Here is a 19,441-nt window from a genome sequence, read left to right as displayed (position 1 = left end):
TATCCATATCCCAAGCAGCTTGACCTCCACCAGCAGCCCTATTAGCTGCAGCCTGTTCACTAGCGAATTCTATCAGAAATGCTTTCCAATCTAAATACTGACCAGAACTTAAACAGGCTCGTGCAAGGTTCATCCAGTCTGAGGGAGTCATACCATGCCTATGCAGAGCTTCCAACTGAGCTACTGTAAAGGAAGCTGTAATGCCATATGTCCTGACAGACTCTGCTAATGATTTTACAACCTTGAATTCTAGAGGCTCATGATACCTCTGATTCTGAGGATTCTGAAATACAGGGAATGCAGCTTGCATTTCCGTTCTGACTTTTCTCCATACTCCAGGATTAAAAGACATTCCGCCCTCTGCCCCCATTGCCCCAGGATACGGAGGGGGAGCAGAAGGGATCATGCTCTCATGGCCCTTTTCTAACTGTTTGAATCCTCCTCTTTCTTTTCTTTTCTTTCTAACCCTTACTCATTGCAACGACTCACAAACGGATTCAACATCCTCATCATCCGAGACAGAATCGGAGAGATCAGAAGCACACGAGTAAACATCGGAAGCACACGAGTCTTCCAACTCAGAAAGGCTAGGATATTTTTGCTCAGCTTTTGTCTCCTTTTTTACTTGCCCTGTCTTTCCTGGTAGTGTTCTCTTTGTGGCTGTCTTGTCCGAGGCTGCCCTGCCAGATCTCTCTTCCTGCAGTATTTCCAGAGCAGTTTGACCATTCTCAACTGCCTCACTGCATCTCTGATCTTGTAAACATCATCTTATTAGTCTCCAGACTGGTCTAACCCCCTGCTTAAGTGTGCCCTGCTCTGCGGCAAAATCTAAGTCTCTTCCCAACTTCTCCCAGGAAGGCACTGTGAGGCTTCCTGAAATTGCAAACCAAGGAGCAATTACATCACACTGTTGTAAAAATCATTCTAAGGTGCGTTTTTTTATTTTCAGTTTCTTAGAGAGAAGCAGCTCGTTAAGAGCCAAAAAAATTGGGTGCGAGGAGGAGGCGCCCATGTTAGTATACTTTTTTTTTTTTTTTTTCCTCAATTTGAAAAGTTTCTCGGAGGTTTCTCAGAGCCTTTGCAGAATTGCTCCAGCCCTCCGGGCTCCTGCTTGTTTTGTTTTACCTGCTGGTTTGTTTTACCCGCGGGTTTTGTTATGCAAATTACCCGTCTGCTGTAGTCGCAGAACAGGTTCCACCTGTTGACTTTGTTATTTTAATTACCCGTCCGCTCTAGTCGCGGCTCAATTGAATTACCCGTCCGCTCTAGTCGCGGCCCAATTAAATTATCCGTCCGCTCTAGTCGCAGCTCTGCTTTCCCGCTCTCCCTTCTACAGGTGAGCGTTACCCACTTTTGTCGCGGATCCCCAGTTTTTTCTGAGGACTTACCGGTACCGCCTGACTATAAATGAGTTCTGAATCCGGAGAGAGCCGTGGTAATTGTCCCCGTACGGGCCACCACTTGTCGCGCCCGCCTCGACCAGCAAGGAAGACGTGACACTGGGATCCTTCTCATTACAGTTTAATCAGACCTTTGATTAGTTACATTGTGTCTCTCTCGCTGGGGCAAGCCTCTCCCAGCACCTAAGTAGGGCTGGGCTGCCAACCCCAAGCAGAAACGTGGGCACTGTCCACAGGTTCACGCATATGCCAGCAACACACGAATCCAGCCATAGCCAAATAAGGAGCTGTTTACCATAAAGAGTGTTTGCCATCGGGAAGGCAGAGGGTAGAAGCCAGAGCCATCTTTAGGGTGCGGCTACACGCGGCTCTCTACAGTCATCACCAATCTGGTCACAGGAAATGGCCAGTTTGGGCTACCTAGTATTGCTAGGAATCTTACCCTGGGTCATCCTTGTAGACCTCTGGGAGTTTCCCTTGCATCAGGTTTCTACTTGATGCTACAATGGCCCCCTTTCCAGTCATCTCTTTCAGTACTCTCCCACTCCACGCACACCCCCAATCCGATCCCTCAAGTTCCCATGCCCACCCACCCCCACTCTACTCAAGAGGTCTCTTCTATTTACCCTTCCCAGGGAGATCCATGCATCCCTCTTTGGGCCCTCCTTGTTACCAGGGCACTCTGGATCTGTGGATTGGAGCCTGGTTATCCTTTACTTTATAGCAGATACCCACTCATGAGTGAGTACATACCATGTTTGTCTTTCTGGGTCTGAGTTACCCCACACCAGATAATTTTCTACTAGTTCTATCCATTTGCCTGCAAATTTCCTGATGTCATTGTTTTTGGCAGCTGAGTAATACTCTGTTGTGTAAATGTCACACACAGATATTTATAATAGAACCTGTGTGAGCATACAAGTCATGTTGGAAAGTTGAGAATTTTGAGGTTGAGGAGGGGAGCACTTTTGGGGGACAGGTAGAAACCTAATGCAAGGGAAACTCCCACAAACCTACAAGAATGACCCCAGCTAAGACGCCTAGTAACAAATACAGAGACCCACGGCCAAAATTAGGCTGAATTCATGGAATCCTACTGAAGAGAAGGAGGAAGAGTCAAGGGACATCACAAGAAAACTCACAGAATCAATCTGGGCTCATAGGAGCTCACAGAGTCTGAACCAATAACCAGGGAGCTTGCATAGGATCGACCTAAGCCCTCTACATTTATGTGACAGTCTTGATCTATTTGTGGGACTCCTAACAATGGGAGCAGGGGCTGTCCCTAATGCCTTGGCTGGCTTTTGGGAACCTATTCCTCATACTGGATTGCCTTGCTCAGCCTTAATACAAGGGGAGGTGCTTAGTCTTACCGAAACCTTATATGCCATACTTTACTGATACCCATAGGAGGCCTCCCCCTTTCTGAACAGGAACAGGAGGAGGAGTGGATTGCAGCTGGGGTGGAGTGGGGGATAGAGAATGGGAGGAGAGGAGGGAGGGGAAACTACAGTTGGGATGTAAAATAAATAAATTAAATAAATTAAAACGCTTATACTTCTGTTGCTCTAGAACCACTCTGGTACAAAAATCTGTATTAGTCAGGGATCTCAAGAGGAACAGAACTTATAGAATGAGTGTGTGTGTGTGTGTGTGTGTGTGTGTGTGTGTGTGTGTGTGTGTGTACATACATGAAGGGGATTTATTAGAATTGCTAACAGCCCAACAATGGCTGTCTACTAACAGAAGGCCCAAGAATCCAATAGTTGTTCAGTCCACAAGGCTGAATGTCTCAGCTGGTCTTCAATATAGGCAGAATCCTGAAGAAGTAAGCTCTGTAGTGCCAGTGAAGGTCTGAACTTGCCAGGGAGAGTGAGAGCAAGTGGGCAAGGAACAAAAGCTTCCTTCTCCCACGTCCTTTATATAGGCTGCCACCAGAAGATGTGGCCCAGATTAAAGGTCTGTTTTCCTACCTCAAATGGTCTGAATTAAAAGTGGGTCTTCCCACTTCAAATGATTTAATTAAAGGGAAAAAAATCCCTTACAAGTGTGCTTAGCCACTTGGGTTTTAGTTAGTTCTAGATGTAGTCAAGTTGACAACCAAGAAGAGCCATCACGATAGGGGAGATAAGATTTTGATTTCTTGTCATAAAAATTGCACAGTGTTTTGACAGCCAAGACTAAGGTGTTACTTTGATTGCAAGAGCACAAGGTTGTGGAGTTTTAATCAGAACAGTCTTGTGACCCTATTTACATTTTTAAAGATTTCAGGGCTGGGATTGTGGTTCAGTGGTAGAGTGCTTGCCTAGCATGCCGTGAGGCTCCAGGTTTCCCAGCCATACTGTGCCACCACCCCCTACACACACACACACACACACACACACACACTTTGCACACTCATGTTAAGAATGGATGGATGGGATTACAGAAGGCCAAACAAGTTGGATTTGTTGCAGGGATGGTAACAGTGGGATTAACAGCCTAATGACAACCTGTTATTATTTGTGAGGTTTGTTTGTTTGTTTGTTTGTTTGTTTGTTTGTTTGAGACCATGTCTCACGTATCCCAGACTGGCCTCAAGTTAAGCAGGGCACATGTCCTGTGCTCTCCGCTCTCCTGCCTCTTCCTCCACCTTCCAAGTGCTGAGAGTATATGTGTGCTTGGGATGCAGCTCCCTTGCGAAGAATGCTTTCTTCCCAGGGACACTGCTCTTTCAAACACCCAGCCACTTCTCCCTCTGCTTCCTGTTAATGGAAGGAAAAGGAAACACTGCCACTAGTGCTTTAGCCATTCAAGTGGGAACCCAGTCCCAACATTCCTTACCAGAATCCTAGAGAGATGGTATTTTCCATTTGCAGGCTGATTAAATCCTTGCCAACTCCCCACTGCCCTTCAGCACTGCCCCTGGCATTTAGAAGGCATTCAGTAAGGGTTAACTTGATTGTACTTGGATTCCCCATGTTGAGAGGAGAAAGGGAGAACTAGAGAGACCAATGGGATCCCCTTTACTTCCTCTTTGGAGATGCAGTATGACCATAGGCTATGGTGCCTCTTAGGAGCACGGTATTTCCAGTTTCTGATGGGCATGTTTCCACCCCTCTCTGCTAGAGCAAAAGGTGATGCATACATGCAAAAACTTTAAGAGCATCTGGTTAGAATTTAATGTGGCTAAAACATTGCAATTTTTTCATGTTTCAATTACTCAAATATGACTAAAAGTGTGCTTTGGAAATTTTCCAAAATAAAAGCTGCAAAGTGAGAGAAATCTCAGCCCCAACAATAACTTGAAAATTAGACATTGGACTAGGAGCTGGTTTCTCAACTGTCCTAACTCTGTCACCAACAGTGTGATGATTTGATTCCATGGGACAAGTCTGGTTTCTAGCCATTGAGTTGTACCCTTCAGCTTCAGGCATCACTACTCCCCTTCTTTTCTTTTGAGGAGAGTAAGTGGGGAACAGAAATGGTGAGAGAAAGCGAGACCTGAGAAGCTCAGACCTTTCCAGTGACCCCCAGGTCACAAATGCTGACCTTGACCTCAGCAGCCCTATGTGATGTAACCCTGCAACAAACGAGTCGTAGGATGGGTCTCTTCCCACGGAAACCACCACTCCGTATTGTTGGGCAAGTGCCAACAGCGATAGTATTGGGAATACACCTCCAGATGGCCAGGGGCCACCTAGGACCTGTGCAGGAAGGGAGACGATGATACCCCTGAGGTAGCAGACAGCCCATGGCGCAGTGCCTGCCTGGAGCAGCCATCAGGTGGTGGTCCTCTGTATCCTTCAGTGTGCTGATGTGATGGTTTAGAATGGTTAATGTGTGCAAGTCTCAAGCCATCAGCTACTTGCTTCATGTTGTCTTAACTCATTCCCTATATTTATAGCTGCCCCTGTTCGTAGTACTTGGCATTCTTTCAACAGCTCCCCCTTGGCCATTGCCATTCCTTCTTAGTGTTTCTCTGAACCCTGAAGTCTTTAGAAGTCCAGAATACATAGAGCTGGACTGTTCAAAGCACCTCGTTTATCCCCTTCCTCCTTCCTGTAAGGAGAAGGCTTTTGTAGACATCTCTCCTCAGTGCTTCTTATGCTGCCACAGAAGCCAAATGATTTCTTCAGTGATCTTTTGTGATTTGCTGGAGAGCTGTGTTCTGGGATGTCTTGTTTTGCTGCAAAGGGGAGACTGTGACACGTATGATCTCTCACTCGGGCAAAAAGTCATCATTTCAGTTAGGAGCCTGTTAGGCATGTCTGTTTGTAAAAGGAAAGAGTTGCCACGTATCCGGCTGTCTCCTTCCTTCCTTCTGCCCCTAGCCCACCCTTAGAAGTGTCTCTCAATGAAATAAGTGTTGTAATGGGTTGAGTAATTAGCAGCACAGTTATAGTTGGATTGTAACCTGACTCTAATCGCTGACTTCAGAATTCGTTTCATATGACATAGCTCCTTAGATCTGTGCTGCCTTCAAAGTTTCCACTGGTCTCTCCTTTTTGGGCAAGCTGCCTTTTCTATTTCTGTGCTTGTCCTGTCAATGAGTCAGGTGGCCCCAGACTCTTCCTGTGGATGAAAGGGGCATCCTGACTTGGATGTATGTTCAACATAGTAAATTATAAAAAGGAAAAACTCTGTGTCTGCTTTTTGGCATGAAGGTAAGGGAAACTGGAGGGGTGAGTGAGAAGGTATAAAGTAGCCAATATAAATAAACTCTAGCCCTAGGGCTTGGTGTCCAACTCAGAAAATGGTGCTAGGGAATGCTTCTCTATGTTAAAAGCAATCACCATGTGGAGCCTATGATGTAAAAGGTCATGTTAACCTTTTCCACTAAGTTCTAATCACCAAGTTAAAATAACTGAAAAGTAAGGTAAAATGTTCCTGGGGAGATTTATTTGTGCCTGGGCTGCCGTCTGTGGAAAGAGACATTTGCATACACCTCAAGTCTGGGAACCGCTTCAGAAGCTAGCGAGTTCATCAGTGAGGTCCCAACCTGCTTTCATTCTCATAGATGGCGGTTGCCACCTGACTTTAAAGAGATGGTGGACTAGTTCGTGTTCTTTAAAACGTGACAATGGGAATTCTCTTGTATACCAAAACAGTGATATAAAAACCAAACTCAACTTTGCACACTGACCTCTGAGCTGCTAGACAGAGGAAGGGACTGTGCGTTGAGACTTGAGCTGACGTGGTTGTGATGCTTAGGTAGGCAAATACACTTCTGAGGACACTGTTGCTTCCTTGCCATTGCTGGGAACTATTTGGCAGAAAACGACAGCAGAAAAGCTGGGCAGAGGATGAGAGGAGTGAACTATGAAAAGAAAACGGTGATCCACCTGTACAGCTCACTACCAGCCTTGGCTTCCCACTGGGAAATGCTGGCCTTCGGCTGTTTCCATGGCCCTCAATCATTTTTAAACAGGGAAACATGACTATATCAATTTGAGAACCATGTTTGTCTCTGTCATAATTATCTTCCAGCTCTTACCGATAGCACGCCTCTATCGCCAAGGCTTGGACCTGATCCTCACTCTTTCTGTCCAGCAGAGGGAATTGCCTCACAAGTGGCTTTTCTTGGAGCTCCCCAGAGTGAGAGCAACCTCTACCCATGACAGAAAACAATGAGAGCCCAAGGTTTCTCTGTGGATGCTTGCTCTGCCTGCAGAGTCTGGGCCACGCCCCAGCCTTCCCAAGTCTAAATTCTCAACAGTGAGGTGGTAATCCGATTACACACAGCACAAGCAGCACACTTCCAGCCCTCCCCTCCCATGCCCACACGTCTTCTCATGTTCTTCCAAATGAGACTTAGTGCTCTCGCGATGCCTTTCTAGATCCCAAGCCCACCTGATGCTGAGCTCTGCTGCCTTCTTGCCCTCTGCTGCTGCAAACTCACACACTGTGTTTCCATAAGACTTATCATTGAGGAATTTCATTACTGGTTATTATGTTTATTTCCTTAAGAACACAAAAGAAACTCCAGTTTATCAAAAAAAAAAAAAAAAAAAAACATAGTAGAGAAGTTTTCTTTTCTTTTCTTTTTTTTCCACTTAAACACCATTGGGAATTCTGTACTGTAAGAAATAAGCCAAGACAGCTGAGGTCTTATTTTGATTGAGATATCATTTACATTTAACAAGTTTGCTAGCCAAACAGATTTGAACAAAGCCTACGTTTCTTCAAACCCTGTCATTCTTGAGGATTCCCTGTGATCCTTCCCAGACGGTCCTGCTCTGCCCTCCCACCCTGAAGTCACTGGTCATCAGAAGTTAACGTTGCCTATTCTAGACGTGCCTGCAAGCGCCATCATGCAGGCACACTTCATTTTCTCTGCTTTCACCAGAAAGAGCTTTCAGGTCCGGGCTCGTTGCTTCTTCTGCGGTAGTTCTTCCATTGCCGTCACTGGGTGAAGATGCTCTTGTTGACATCCAACCCTCTGCTCCTACGCATCTCCTACACTGTATGCTTTAACTTTTAAATCATCACACAATAACTGCCCGTTCCTTTTGTATATAGACTTCTGGATTTCAGTTAGCAGGATGCATACAGTCCCCCAACTCAGATGACTCTTGGTACTTCCTTTTAGTCAGCCCAACCCCAAACTCCTGCCAGTCTTACGTCCGTTCTCCATCACTGTAGTCTCATATCACATTTGAATTGTTTGCACACACCTGCCTTTTCCAGTCTACTGTCAGTTTCTCAGAGTAAGAACTGAACCTTATTTATCCTGCTACCTTCAGACAGAGCAGAATACTGGGTATGGAACAGGTGCCCATTCAATATCTGAGGGATGAATGAATTCATATCCATATGGCCACAGTGAATACTTTCGTCATAAGTCATAGGAAGGAGAGAAGAGAAATACAGAGTTGAAGGAAACCAACATTAACTTTATTATTTTAAAGAAAGAATTAGGTCATTTTCCCCAAATAATGATGATTGTGTGCTTTTAAGAAATGCAAAAGTGCTGGGCGGTGGTGGTGCACGTATTTAATCCCAGCACTCGGGAGGCAGAGGCAGGCGGATCTCTGTGAGTTCGAGGCCAGCCTGGTCTACAGAGTGAGATCCAGGAAAGGTGCAAAGCTACACAGAGAAACCCTGTCTCAAAAGAACCAAAAAAGGAAGGAAAGAAGGAAGGAAGGAAGGAAGGAAGGAAGGAAGGAAGGAAGGAAGGAAGGAAGGAAGGAAGGAAGGGAAAGAGAGAGAGGGAGGGAGAGAGAGAGAGAGACAGAAAGGAAGGAAGGAAGGAAGGAAGGAAGGAAGGAAGGAAGGAAGGAAGGAAGGAAGGAAGATAGGAAAGAAAGAAAGAAAGAAAGAAAGAAAGAAAGAAAGAAAGAAAGAAAGAAAGAAAGAAAGAAAGAAAAGGCAAAAGAATGCTGGCTGCCAACTGCCACTTGAGAGAATATGGTAAATCATTCAAAATGTGTAGTCTTTTCAACTCAACAAATGCTTAGTTATATCAAAAATGTTGCTGCTAGTTAGAAAATTTGAAACATGCTTCTCTGTCTGTTACCTGTTTCTAAGTCTATTCTAGCATTCTAAAATTCTCCCTCAGAGTCTTAATGTGTTTTCCAGATACTGTTAATGTAAAACTCCCTTCCACTGTAGGGAGAAACTCAATATTCATGCTGCTACTGTTGACAGGGCTTCAGTTTCTTTACTTTTGTCTAGATCAGTGTCATCTTCACCTAAAATCTGTTTAACTAAAGTCATTATTACTGTAAGCAATACTGGGTTCTTACAGCTCGTGTCTTCCCTTGAGTATACACAGTTCTCTTTAGTTTCAACTTTCTTTTCTTTTTCTTCCTCATGTGTTTATTGGTGTTTCCTTTCTCATTAATCACAGTGCTGAAGTGACTCTGTATAGCCTTCTTATCCTCTTAATTTTACCCACCAGGACATTATCTCCTACAAACCAAGCCCTTTGCCAGCTCCATGTCACATTTCTCTAAGCAAATAAATTTCTTCCATGTGCTGAGGATATACCCTTGAGTCCTGTAGCCTGTTTCCCCTTTTAAAACAGAAATGGGGAAACAGCTGTTTCTTGGTTCCTATAAAGTGTGTTCTGTTTTATAGATCACACTGGATAGCTCTATTTTGAAGTCTCCAATATTACTTGGTCTCAAAATTGTGGATTTCCTGGACTTGAATTCCCCTCACAGTTGGGAAATAATGATTAATTCTACAAGCTGTTTCAGTATACTCTACAGGCCATAAGGTCTTCCCTATAGTCTGTTTTGGTGGCTACTGAAGAGCTCAACTGGACATAATGCCTTCTCCCATGTAGCACACAAACTTTAACCACTGACTCACGTTATGGGGTCAGTTCTTGATGCGTTTTAGCAAATGTTGATGGGAAATACCTACCAGATTCTATATTGTTACTTGTATAATATGTAAGGATGAAAGGATGCTCTGCCCCACCCCGTCCCCAGTTCAGGGAAGACAGCTCTAATGCGGGGAGTATTCAAACCCACCGTTCCTAAACTGTGGGTTGTAGCCCACTCTAGGGGCGCATAACTACACCCAGGGATTTCAGAAGAATTGTCAGTAGCACCAGGCTTTTGAATGTGCAGTGATCAAAAGTTAACTCAGAATCAAGCATGTAATGAATCTGAGGTATCCCTACCTCCAGTAAATATGAGGTGTACACCCGAGCTGCACATCACAACTTAACTGCAGCCTTGGTTTGACTTGGACACTTGGTACTGCTCATGCTACCAAATAAATGCTGCCTGAAACACTCCTGCTCATATTTGACACTACTGTATGTTCAAAGCAGTGTTCCTACTGCAATACCAAGTTTCCATCCTCAAGGAAATATCGTGAACAAAGACTTACCAGTTTCCCATCAGCTTCCTCAGCACAGAAGTATCGAGTTAATGTCTCTTTGCACTAAATTATTTTAGAATGCTTAATTTTTAACATTCCTTCTTGACTTGCAAATTTTGTGCTCTTACAAAATTGTTAAGTGAATTTTGACTTAGGATTAGGACAGGATTCCACCTCCCTAAAATGGCCCTAATCATGCTTTTATAATTTTATACTATGTATTTATATGGAGCAGAGTTCTCAGCCACTGATGATTATAAAGTTAAAATAGCAATCAACTCTGGAGAATGTTGAAGATGTGTGTCTTGAGGTATCAAATATTCAGACAATTTTCATTCTTTGTTTAAGAATATATATTTGTCTTATTTTGTGAAAATGAATGTTTTGCTTGTCTGTGTGTATATATGTGCACCCTGTTCATGTCTAGTGCCTGCAAAGGTCAGAAGAGGGTATCGGATTCTCTGAAACTGGAGTTACAGATGGACATGAGCCACCAGGGGGTGCTGGGAACTGAACCCAGGTCCTTTGCAAAAGCAACAAGTGCTCTTAACCTTGGAGCCATCTCTCTAGTCCCAAACTTTAATTCTTAATATACTAATAAACCAGCACATCCACTAATTGGTATGCAAATTTTTTCTTGTCTTTAATAAGTGGTAAGAGTTATACACACACACACACACACACACACACACACACACACAAGAATTATTTTAAAATAAAAATGTTTATGACTTATTATCAGTAAATGCTACCTGCAGCCACATAAAATTTCTCAAGCAAAGCTAAACTGGTGGCTTAGACTTAGAATTCCAGTTACTCAGGAGACTGAGGCAAGGGCATAACAGAGTCAAGGCCTTTCTGGGCCTTGAGTTCAGAGACAGCCTGGGCATTTAGTGAGACCGTGTCTCATAATTAAAAGTGAAAACAAGTCCGAGAATGTAGTTCATTGGTAGAGGATGCCTAGTGTGTTCAAGTTAAAAAAGAAAACTGAGAAAAGATTGATAGCATTTTAAGTAAGTTTATGACTCTTTCTTGGGCCCATTTACAGCTGTCCTTGACTGCATATAGCCCAAGGCCTCAGATTCAAACACCTCCCCCCCCCCCCCCCCCCCCGCCATAGATAAAGTTACCTGCTTTGGAATGAGGGAATTTTCCAAGTAGAATTGCAATGAAAATACATGATTATTTGATCTTAATATAGTTTAAATATCTATACATCAAAAATAATTTAAAAATAAAAATGAAACATTTAAAATTTAACTGACATTAAAAGACTTCAACAATAGATACTGAAAACATTGAAACTTCCTTGACAAATGAGCAAAGATTAAGAATTTCTACTCATGTAAAAATGCACATGACTATTAAAACAAGAAAAATGATGAGCCCTGCTTGTAATCAAATTAACATATGTCGTTTTGACTGGTTGGTAGTATAAAGAATATAATGCCCACTGTTTGCTGGGTTGTGATAAGATGGTTAATATTTTTCAATGTTAATCATAAATTGACTCAAATCTTCTAGGAAGTAGAAATTAAGGTTTTTTTTTTTTAAAAAATTCATGTCTTATACAATGTAGTTTCCCTTCTAAAAATCTTTTATGAGAATACAGATAATATTCAAGTAACTAAATGTAGTGGCACACTATCATGAGCAGAAACAGACATGATTGTAACTTTCCACAATGTCAGAATTTATGGGCTAACAATAAACTCATAAGCTGTGTTGGTTTTCTCAGCCACGATTTGCCAGGTAGTCCTGATTTCCCTCAGTAGTTGGTCTTTGGAAAAATGCAGGTTACTTGTTTATAACTACTAATATTTAACTCTTAGATCCCTCCCTCCCTCCCTCCGTGTGTGTGTGTATGTGTGTGTGTGTGTGTGTGTGTCTGTGTGTGTGTGTGTCTGTGTGTGTGTGTGTGTGTGTGTGTCTGTGTGTGTCTGTGTGTCTGTGTGTGTCTGTGTCTGTGTCTGTGTGTGTGTGTGTGTTTTCAAGGAGTTTCCCAAAGGCCTTCTTGAAGGCCGCAGAAAGCTGATAGAGATGCCAAGAGGATTTCCATTTCCATGGAGTTACATAACAAACCTTTATCAGTCTGCAGAGTCACGCTATGTGGTCAGAGTTGAGCTGAACTTCTGAGTCAAGTTCAGCTGCCCAGGCAAAGTGCAGAACCACTACCAAACAGTCAGATCGGTAGACGCGAGCAAACTGAGTAGACCATTTCAGCAGTGGGACTTTAAAATGAGCCTGAAGCCTGTTGGACTGTCTAGAGCTCTCAGCTCTGCCCCCTGCCTGTTTGTCACTCACCGTAAACATGGCATGTAAAATGGAGTATCTCCGGGCAGTGCACAGCTCTCAAAAGAGACACCATGTGACACACTGTGAAGTGACTTAGAGCTGGACGTAGTCTGCTCTCATTAGTCCCAGAATGTGTGACACTGAAGTAGGAGGATCATGAGTTCGAAGCCATCCTGACAACATAAGTGGACCCTTTCTACAAAACAAAACCAAGAACTATTATTGGCATAGGAAAATGTTTACATACAATGTTAAAGGGCCAAGTGTTTATATATTGTACATAATCCTAGGTATGTAAAATTGAGTATGTATCTGTGAATACACACACACTTACATACACAGAGCGAGAACAAAACATGGAAGCAAATGCATCAATTTAATTTTGATTTATAATCAAACCATCTTTTTATAGTAGAACCAAATTTTTGTTTCTTTTAAATTTTCTATATTGTCTGTAATATCTGTAATTAGTACATTATGTTCTTTACATATATAAAATGTTTTTCTTTTATGTTCATTGAGGTTTTATCTGCATGTATGTCCATGTGAGAGTGGCAGTAACCCCCTGGGAACTGGAGTTACAGACAGGTGCGAGCTGCCGGGTAGGTGCTGGGAATTGAACTCATGACCTCTGCAAGAGCAGCCAGTGCTCTTAACTGCTAAGCCACCTCTCCAGCCTCACATTATGTCCTCACATTGTATTAGGAAAAGTGGTAAACAATGTTATTAAATTTCACTAAGTGATGTTTTTTATTTACAAGTTCTTTATAAAATTTAATTAATTTTTGAACAAAGAACCCTTGATTTACAAATGGAGTTAGATTTTTAGACCATCTTATCTAGTCCATTAGGCTGTTCCATGTTGCTTTATCCCACGCCATCATCAGACCAAGGAACTGGAACATTCTAAAGATAAACCATCTTAGCATGGACTTGACAGTGAGTTGATAGCCTGATGTCCTTAAGCCAGTTTAGCAGTAGGAAACTCTAAGAACAAAACAGAAAATCACATTGTCCTGAGCTCTAAGAAAGGGCCTTTCCTATGGGGAACATGAGTATTTATGGATTTGCAAGACACGTGAGGGTGGGCAGTAAGTAATCAGCGGCAGTCAGAGTCTCTGTGAGGGAGAGCCAAAGGCAATCCTAACAGAATTGTGCCTTCCACTGTATTCCGTCTTCCCTGAGATTAAACATTGTAACATTGGGCTACAAGGCTGACTCCAGACTCCAGTGTCTTTCTTAAGAAACTTCTCTTAGGAAAAATTACATAACTTGCAGACCCACATAAAGAGCCATAGTCACCTGTATTTTTTAAGATGTTTCCCTTTCCTTCAGTGCTTCAGCATTCTACCACACTGTGGAAATTTTGACATGGCCATGGTGTATACCTTTCCAAGAGAACTTACCATAAACCAAAAGAGAATCATAATTCACAGCAGTATGACTTCACCAGTCGACAAATGAGAAAACTGTAGCATAAAGTAAGTGATTTGCCCCAAATCATAAAAGTTGGAACTAAAAACCTTAGACTTCCTAGTGTTTTCCCATCCCTCCTCTGTCCTGACACCTCTTAAAACAGCCACCCAGAGCCCTGTTCTGGGAACCATTAGAAGGTGTCCTGCAGAGGCCGGGGAGATGGCTCAGTCAGTAAAGAGCGGACCATGCAAGCAGGAGAGCCTGAGTTAGATCCCCCACGCCCGTGTAAAAAGCCGGATGTGATGATGTAGCGGGGATGGTGGCGTCTGTCTGTAATCTAAGAGCCCGGAGGTGTGGACCGAGACAGGAGTTCACCGGCTTCCTAGCATAGCCTCCTCAGTGATCTCAGGTTTGACGGGAGACCCTGTCTCCAAAGAACAGACAGATAACGACAGTCAAGGTTAATTTCTGGTGCACTTGAGGGCACACACACACTCATACTCACACACTCACACACATACACGAAACTGTATGCACATAATAATTAATGTATGAGGCATTCTTCAGAGATATTTTTAGGGATCAAATAGCCCCAAGGATGTTCTCATCACTGTTCCTTCACCTATGCAGTAGTAACCCATAGTAACATACAAATGAGTCCCTGTGGGACACAGACACTAAACTAGATGGTGACGACGTAAAGCAGTGCTACCCTATGTTTCCTGCACAGATAAAACAGGGAATAAGGGAAAGGGTACTGACTCGTTGGTTTGGGGCTTTAGGGAAGAGAGGAACTCCTTGCTACATGCAACACCTTCTCTCTCGCTTAGATGAGTGCTCATTAAAAGTAACATACATGGTTATACTAAGCTGCGCTCAAATCCTGTAGACACCCATACCACCAGAAAGGAGCTTAATTGACTTTCCAACTTACTGGGGCAGTTTTGCATCATGGGTAGAGCTTTGAATCCATACTGCCTGGCTCTAAAGCCTGGCATTCTTGTCATCAACCTTGCCTCAGTTTCCACCTCTGTAAAGTGGGTGGTAACCCACTACTCTTAAGATTCACAATAGAGTTGAAATAATTTGCTTAGAGCATTTGGAGGTGTCTTGTATAAAAATAAGGACTATATAAGAATTGCCATTGTTTCTGCTTTCTCATCTAGGAATGGAGAGTTTCTACAGTGCTTCCAGATGCACCAAATGTACTGATCTGGTAGGCTCTGCAAAAACACTGAGGCACAGAATGCTGCCACTGTCAATCACAGCCTGTTCACCTAGTTCACAGTTTGGCAATTGGAACTAAATGTACAGTTATCTCAGGATAAAGCAGACCAGAAAGGAACATGAACATGCGGAACTGAACTTGGATCCATGTCACAAGCCAACTCATCTTTTTCCTTTAAGCTAAAAAGAAAGTAGGTGGGGATGCTTTATTGCAGGGCAGAAAGAAGTTTTCCCTGATTCCTGTATGACCTTCTCCCAGTGTTTGTCACAAAGGTGGCCGAGTCCTGAGCCCCTGGTTTTGGGGCAACTGAAGGCTCTTCCCCCTGCCACTGAGGCCGGGTGGAAGCTGGAGAGTTCACAGGTGAAGTGAGGATGCTGTGGGGCTAGTGGTTCACCAGGAGCTTTTTCTGTGGGCATTTAAATAAGGACATTGAGCGGGCAGCAGAGATGGCTCAGTGGCTTAGAGTACGTGCTGCTCTTGCAGAGGACCCAAGCTCCCATTCCAGCACCCACATCAAGTGTTGGTTCACAGACAGACATCTGGCTCTTCTGGGCTCTACATGTGGTGCACATACAGATAAGTGAGCACACTCAGACATAGAAAATAAACGTTTGTTTGTTTGTTTGTTTGTTTGTTTGTTTGTTTGAGAAAGGGTCCCTCTGTGCAGCCCGGACTGTCCTAGAACTCTCTGTGTAGAACAGGCTGGCCTAGAACTCACAGCAATACTATCTGCCTCTGCCTCCCAAGTACTAGGACCAAAGGCATGTGCTACCACGCTAGGGTTCATCTTTAATTTTTTTTTAAAGAAATACATAGAGTATTACTAAACTAGAGTAGTCAGCCTTTTTAGATAATAAGCAAGATTGAACTCGACTGACTTAAAAGTAGCAGGAGAAACACGAGCATTTTCCCAACTCAGACTCTCTTCAGCCAAGTTCTCTCCCAGGTGCTCTTGTTGGTGTGAACACCCTGCCTCTCTCAGAATGTCAGGACCCGGAAAGCAACTTCATCGCATACATTGCCATCCTGCTCCAAATTCTTGGCTTTAAAGTTTCCTGTGGGAACGTGCAGCATATTTTGTAAGCAAAACTCTGAATCTGTTGCTAGGGACATCCCAGACTGAAAATAGAACCATTATTGGAACGTGGAGGAAATTGTGGCTGTTGCCATTAGAAATAGCAAAATAAATGGGGGGAAGGAATTGCCTCCACTCCCATTCTGAATTGCCCCAAGTTCAAAAGACCAACAGATACTACGTTTCAGCATGCTGGCTCAGACCTTTGTCCTAAACCATTTCTTTGGTCGGGTCTTTTGGAAGAAGGGACACTCAGGAGCTTACGAGAAAAAGAAGAATCTAGCCCATTCCTTGCTGTATATAAGAGAATATCAAGACAAGAGAGAAAATGGAAGAGCCAGTAGGGGTGGGGCACAGAATGGCGAAAGCTATTCCAGCATTGAGCCTGATAAATCAGGGTAAGCCTTCAGAAGACTGTGGGGGCTCCACTATCCTGACACGTAGACCCTAGGCCGACATCATGGCCAGCCATGGCAAGATTCTTGAACAGCCTGTCCCAGTGGCTGGGTGCCATGTGCTGGCTTGATAGACTTGGGCTTGACTTCCTGGCTCTTCCTCCACCTCCTCCCCCAGGTCTCCATTCCCCCCGTCTTTCTCCCTCATTTTCTTTCTCTTGGAAAGTTGGAGGTGCCTGCTACAGCCCTAGGACAGCCTTATTTCTGCTTTCAGGTCTTTCTAACTTAAGGGAAGAGGTAAGATGTTAGGGGGTGATAAGAGAGAGTAAAGTTCAAAGATACTGTTTCCTGAATAACCGGAGTGAGATGCACTTACAGATAAAATGATTCTTTGTTGACGTGGCCTAAGTGCCCGCAAAGCCTACTCTTTTAGTCACAGTGTATCTGTATTAACTGTCCTATGGATGTACAGAAGCAATTAAAACATGGCACCTGCTTTATCGCACTACCTCTCAAGGAAGTTGACTGCCTCCCCTTCTGTAGCCTGTCTCCTAGCTGCCTCATCCTCCCTCCCCGCCCCTCACTGTGTCCTGCATGGCTGAAGTGTGGGAACGTGTGCTTGCTTAGTGATGCTGGTGGGAGTCTCTTAATGAGCTGGGAACAAGGTTCTTGAAGAGAGTTCTGAGCCCTGGTTCTCCTGGCCAAGTAAAACAATCTGGCTCCAAGGGATGAGTAATTGTAACGAAACTCTTTGGAGCATTTAAAGGCTCTATATGCAGCATGACTTTTCAGTTTATATGATGTAGCTTTCCCAGAGAATAGCCAAACACTTTTAGAAATACAGAAGAATCCTTACCACTCCCCAGGTGGAAAGAGAGTCAGAACATCGTTACATGGGAGCAATTGAACAGGAAGCCATTAAAAGTTCCTGAACTGTTGTGTGCCGGTACACTTAGGTTGTGTGCAATTTAAAAAGTTGTTAGAATTACTATTAAAAACTGACAAGTTCAAAATGGAGTGAGGAGATGTTCATATATGTGTAAGTGGTTAAGAGATAAGTGTTCATAAGTAGAAAAATTCTAAAAAACACAAATTTGCCACCCTCTGGAGACTAAGACAGGGGCCTTTCAAGATTTTTAGTAGTTAAGAGCAGTTGTTGCTCTTGCAGGAGGGCCTGAGTTCTCTTTCTAGCACCCACATGGAAGCTCAAAACCATCTGTAACTACAGTTCCAGGGGACCTGATGCCCTCCTCTGACCTCCAAGGGCACCAGGCATGCACATCGTGCACATTCATATGCAGGCAAAAATCATGCACAATAAATGAATGAAGAGATAGATATATAGATAGAAAGAAAGAAAGAAAGAAAGAAAGAAAGAAAGAAAAAAAGAAAGAAAGAAAGAAAGAAAGAATAGAGCCCAGAGAGTCCCTAAGGCAGGGAGATGGTGAGTTAGAGGCCAGCCTGGTCTGTATAACAAGATTTTGGCTCAAACAAACAAACAAAAATCAAAACAAGTTTATCTATGATCATATATAGGTGTTCCTATCAAACAATTACAAACTTTACAAACCTTGAAACCTCTTTTTACTTTTAACTTACATGTAGTAAGTTAATGTTTTGCAAACTAAGGCTGGTGAACAAATCCATCAAAAATGTTACTGTAAAGTTTATCAGGACATAACTGCTTGCTTTCACTCTACTTTAGACTTCTTATGCACAATGGCAGATTTGAGCAACTCCAACAGTGGCCATAAGTGCTGTGCTAACTAGTTTTATATCAACTTAAAAAGAACTAGGGTCATCTGGGAAGAGGTCAGTTGAGAAAATTCCTCTTTCAGGTTGCCCTGTGGGGCAATCTGTGGGGCATTTTCTTAAGTAATGCTTGATGTAGGAAGGCCCACTACTCACTGTGGTGCTACTCTGGGCATATGGTCTTGAGTTGTGTAAGAAAACAAGCTAGTTAAGCCATAGGAACAAGCTAGTGAGCAGTGTCCCTCCATGGCCTCTCTTTTGGTTCCTGCCGCGAGTTCCTGCCCTGGCTTCCTGTTCCTGACTTGAGGAACTACGACTATAAGCTGAAATAAATCCCTTTCTCCCCAAGTTGCTTTTGATCATAGTGTTTTTATCACAGTGATAAGAAACCTTAACTAGCACCAATCACCCACTCTCTGAATGATTGTTTACCTAAATTGTGCAGATTCCTATGCAAGACAATATGGAAAATAAGTTGTAATAAATACATATGGAATGTATTAGAGTGACTTTACAGGCTGTGGTCCATCTATTTTAACAATGGCAGTGCACCAACAGAAAGCTCAAGAATCCAGTTCAGCCCATGAGCCTAGACCTCCCAGCTGAGATATATGCCAGAATACCAAAGAAGAAGGCTCTAATGCCAGTGAAGAGATGAACCTGACAAGAGCAAGCAGGCAAAGAGCAAAAGCTTCCTTCTTCCATGTCCTGTATGTAATCTGCCACCACAAGGTGTGGCCCAGATTAAAGGTGGATCATCCCTTCTCAAAAGATCTGGATTAAAAGTGGGTCTTCCTCTTCAAGTGCTTTAATTGAGTAAAACCCCTCCCAGTGTATCCAGCTGCCTGGGATTTGGTTAATTCCTGATGTAGTCAAGAACAGCCGTCACAGCAAGAATGGGTTGATTTAAATAACATTCTTTCACAAACTTCTAAAGAGCAGTTGACTGTATGATTTCATTGTCAGCATCCCTGATCTCAAAACCTCGGTGCTGGGAAATTGGACTTTAGATATTTATATAGAGATAAAGGCAAACGCGGAGAAAAAACTGAGCAACCTTCTG

At 43.3% G+C, this 19,441-nt stretch overlaps 1 protein-coding gene across 1 annotated transcript in view; it reads left to right on the top strand.

Moving 5' to 3' along the window:
- Positions 1–16,589: 16,589 nt before the first annotated feature.
- Cmss1 (cms1 ribosomal small subunit homolog) overlaps positions 16,590–19,441 on the top strand; it is a 31,614-nt gene continuing 28,762 nt past the window's right edge. The window contains exon 1 of the mRNA XM_036203437.1: positions 16,590–16,629. Coding sequence (XP_036059330.1) covers positions 16,590–16,629 — 40 coding nt within the window. The remainder of the gene's footprint in view (positions 16,630–19,441) is intronic.

This window comes from Onychomys torridus, chromosome 12 (genome assembly GCF_903995425.1).
Source record: "Onychomys torridus chromosome 12, mOncTor1.1, whole genome shotgun sequence".
NCBI classification, from domain to species: Eukaryota; Metazoa; Chordata; class Mammalia; order Rodentia; family Cricetidae; genus Onychomys; species Onychomys torridus.
The sequence above is the reverse complement of the archived record's forward strand: the minus strand, read 5'-3'. Positions and strand labels throughout refer to the sequence as shown.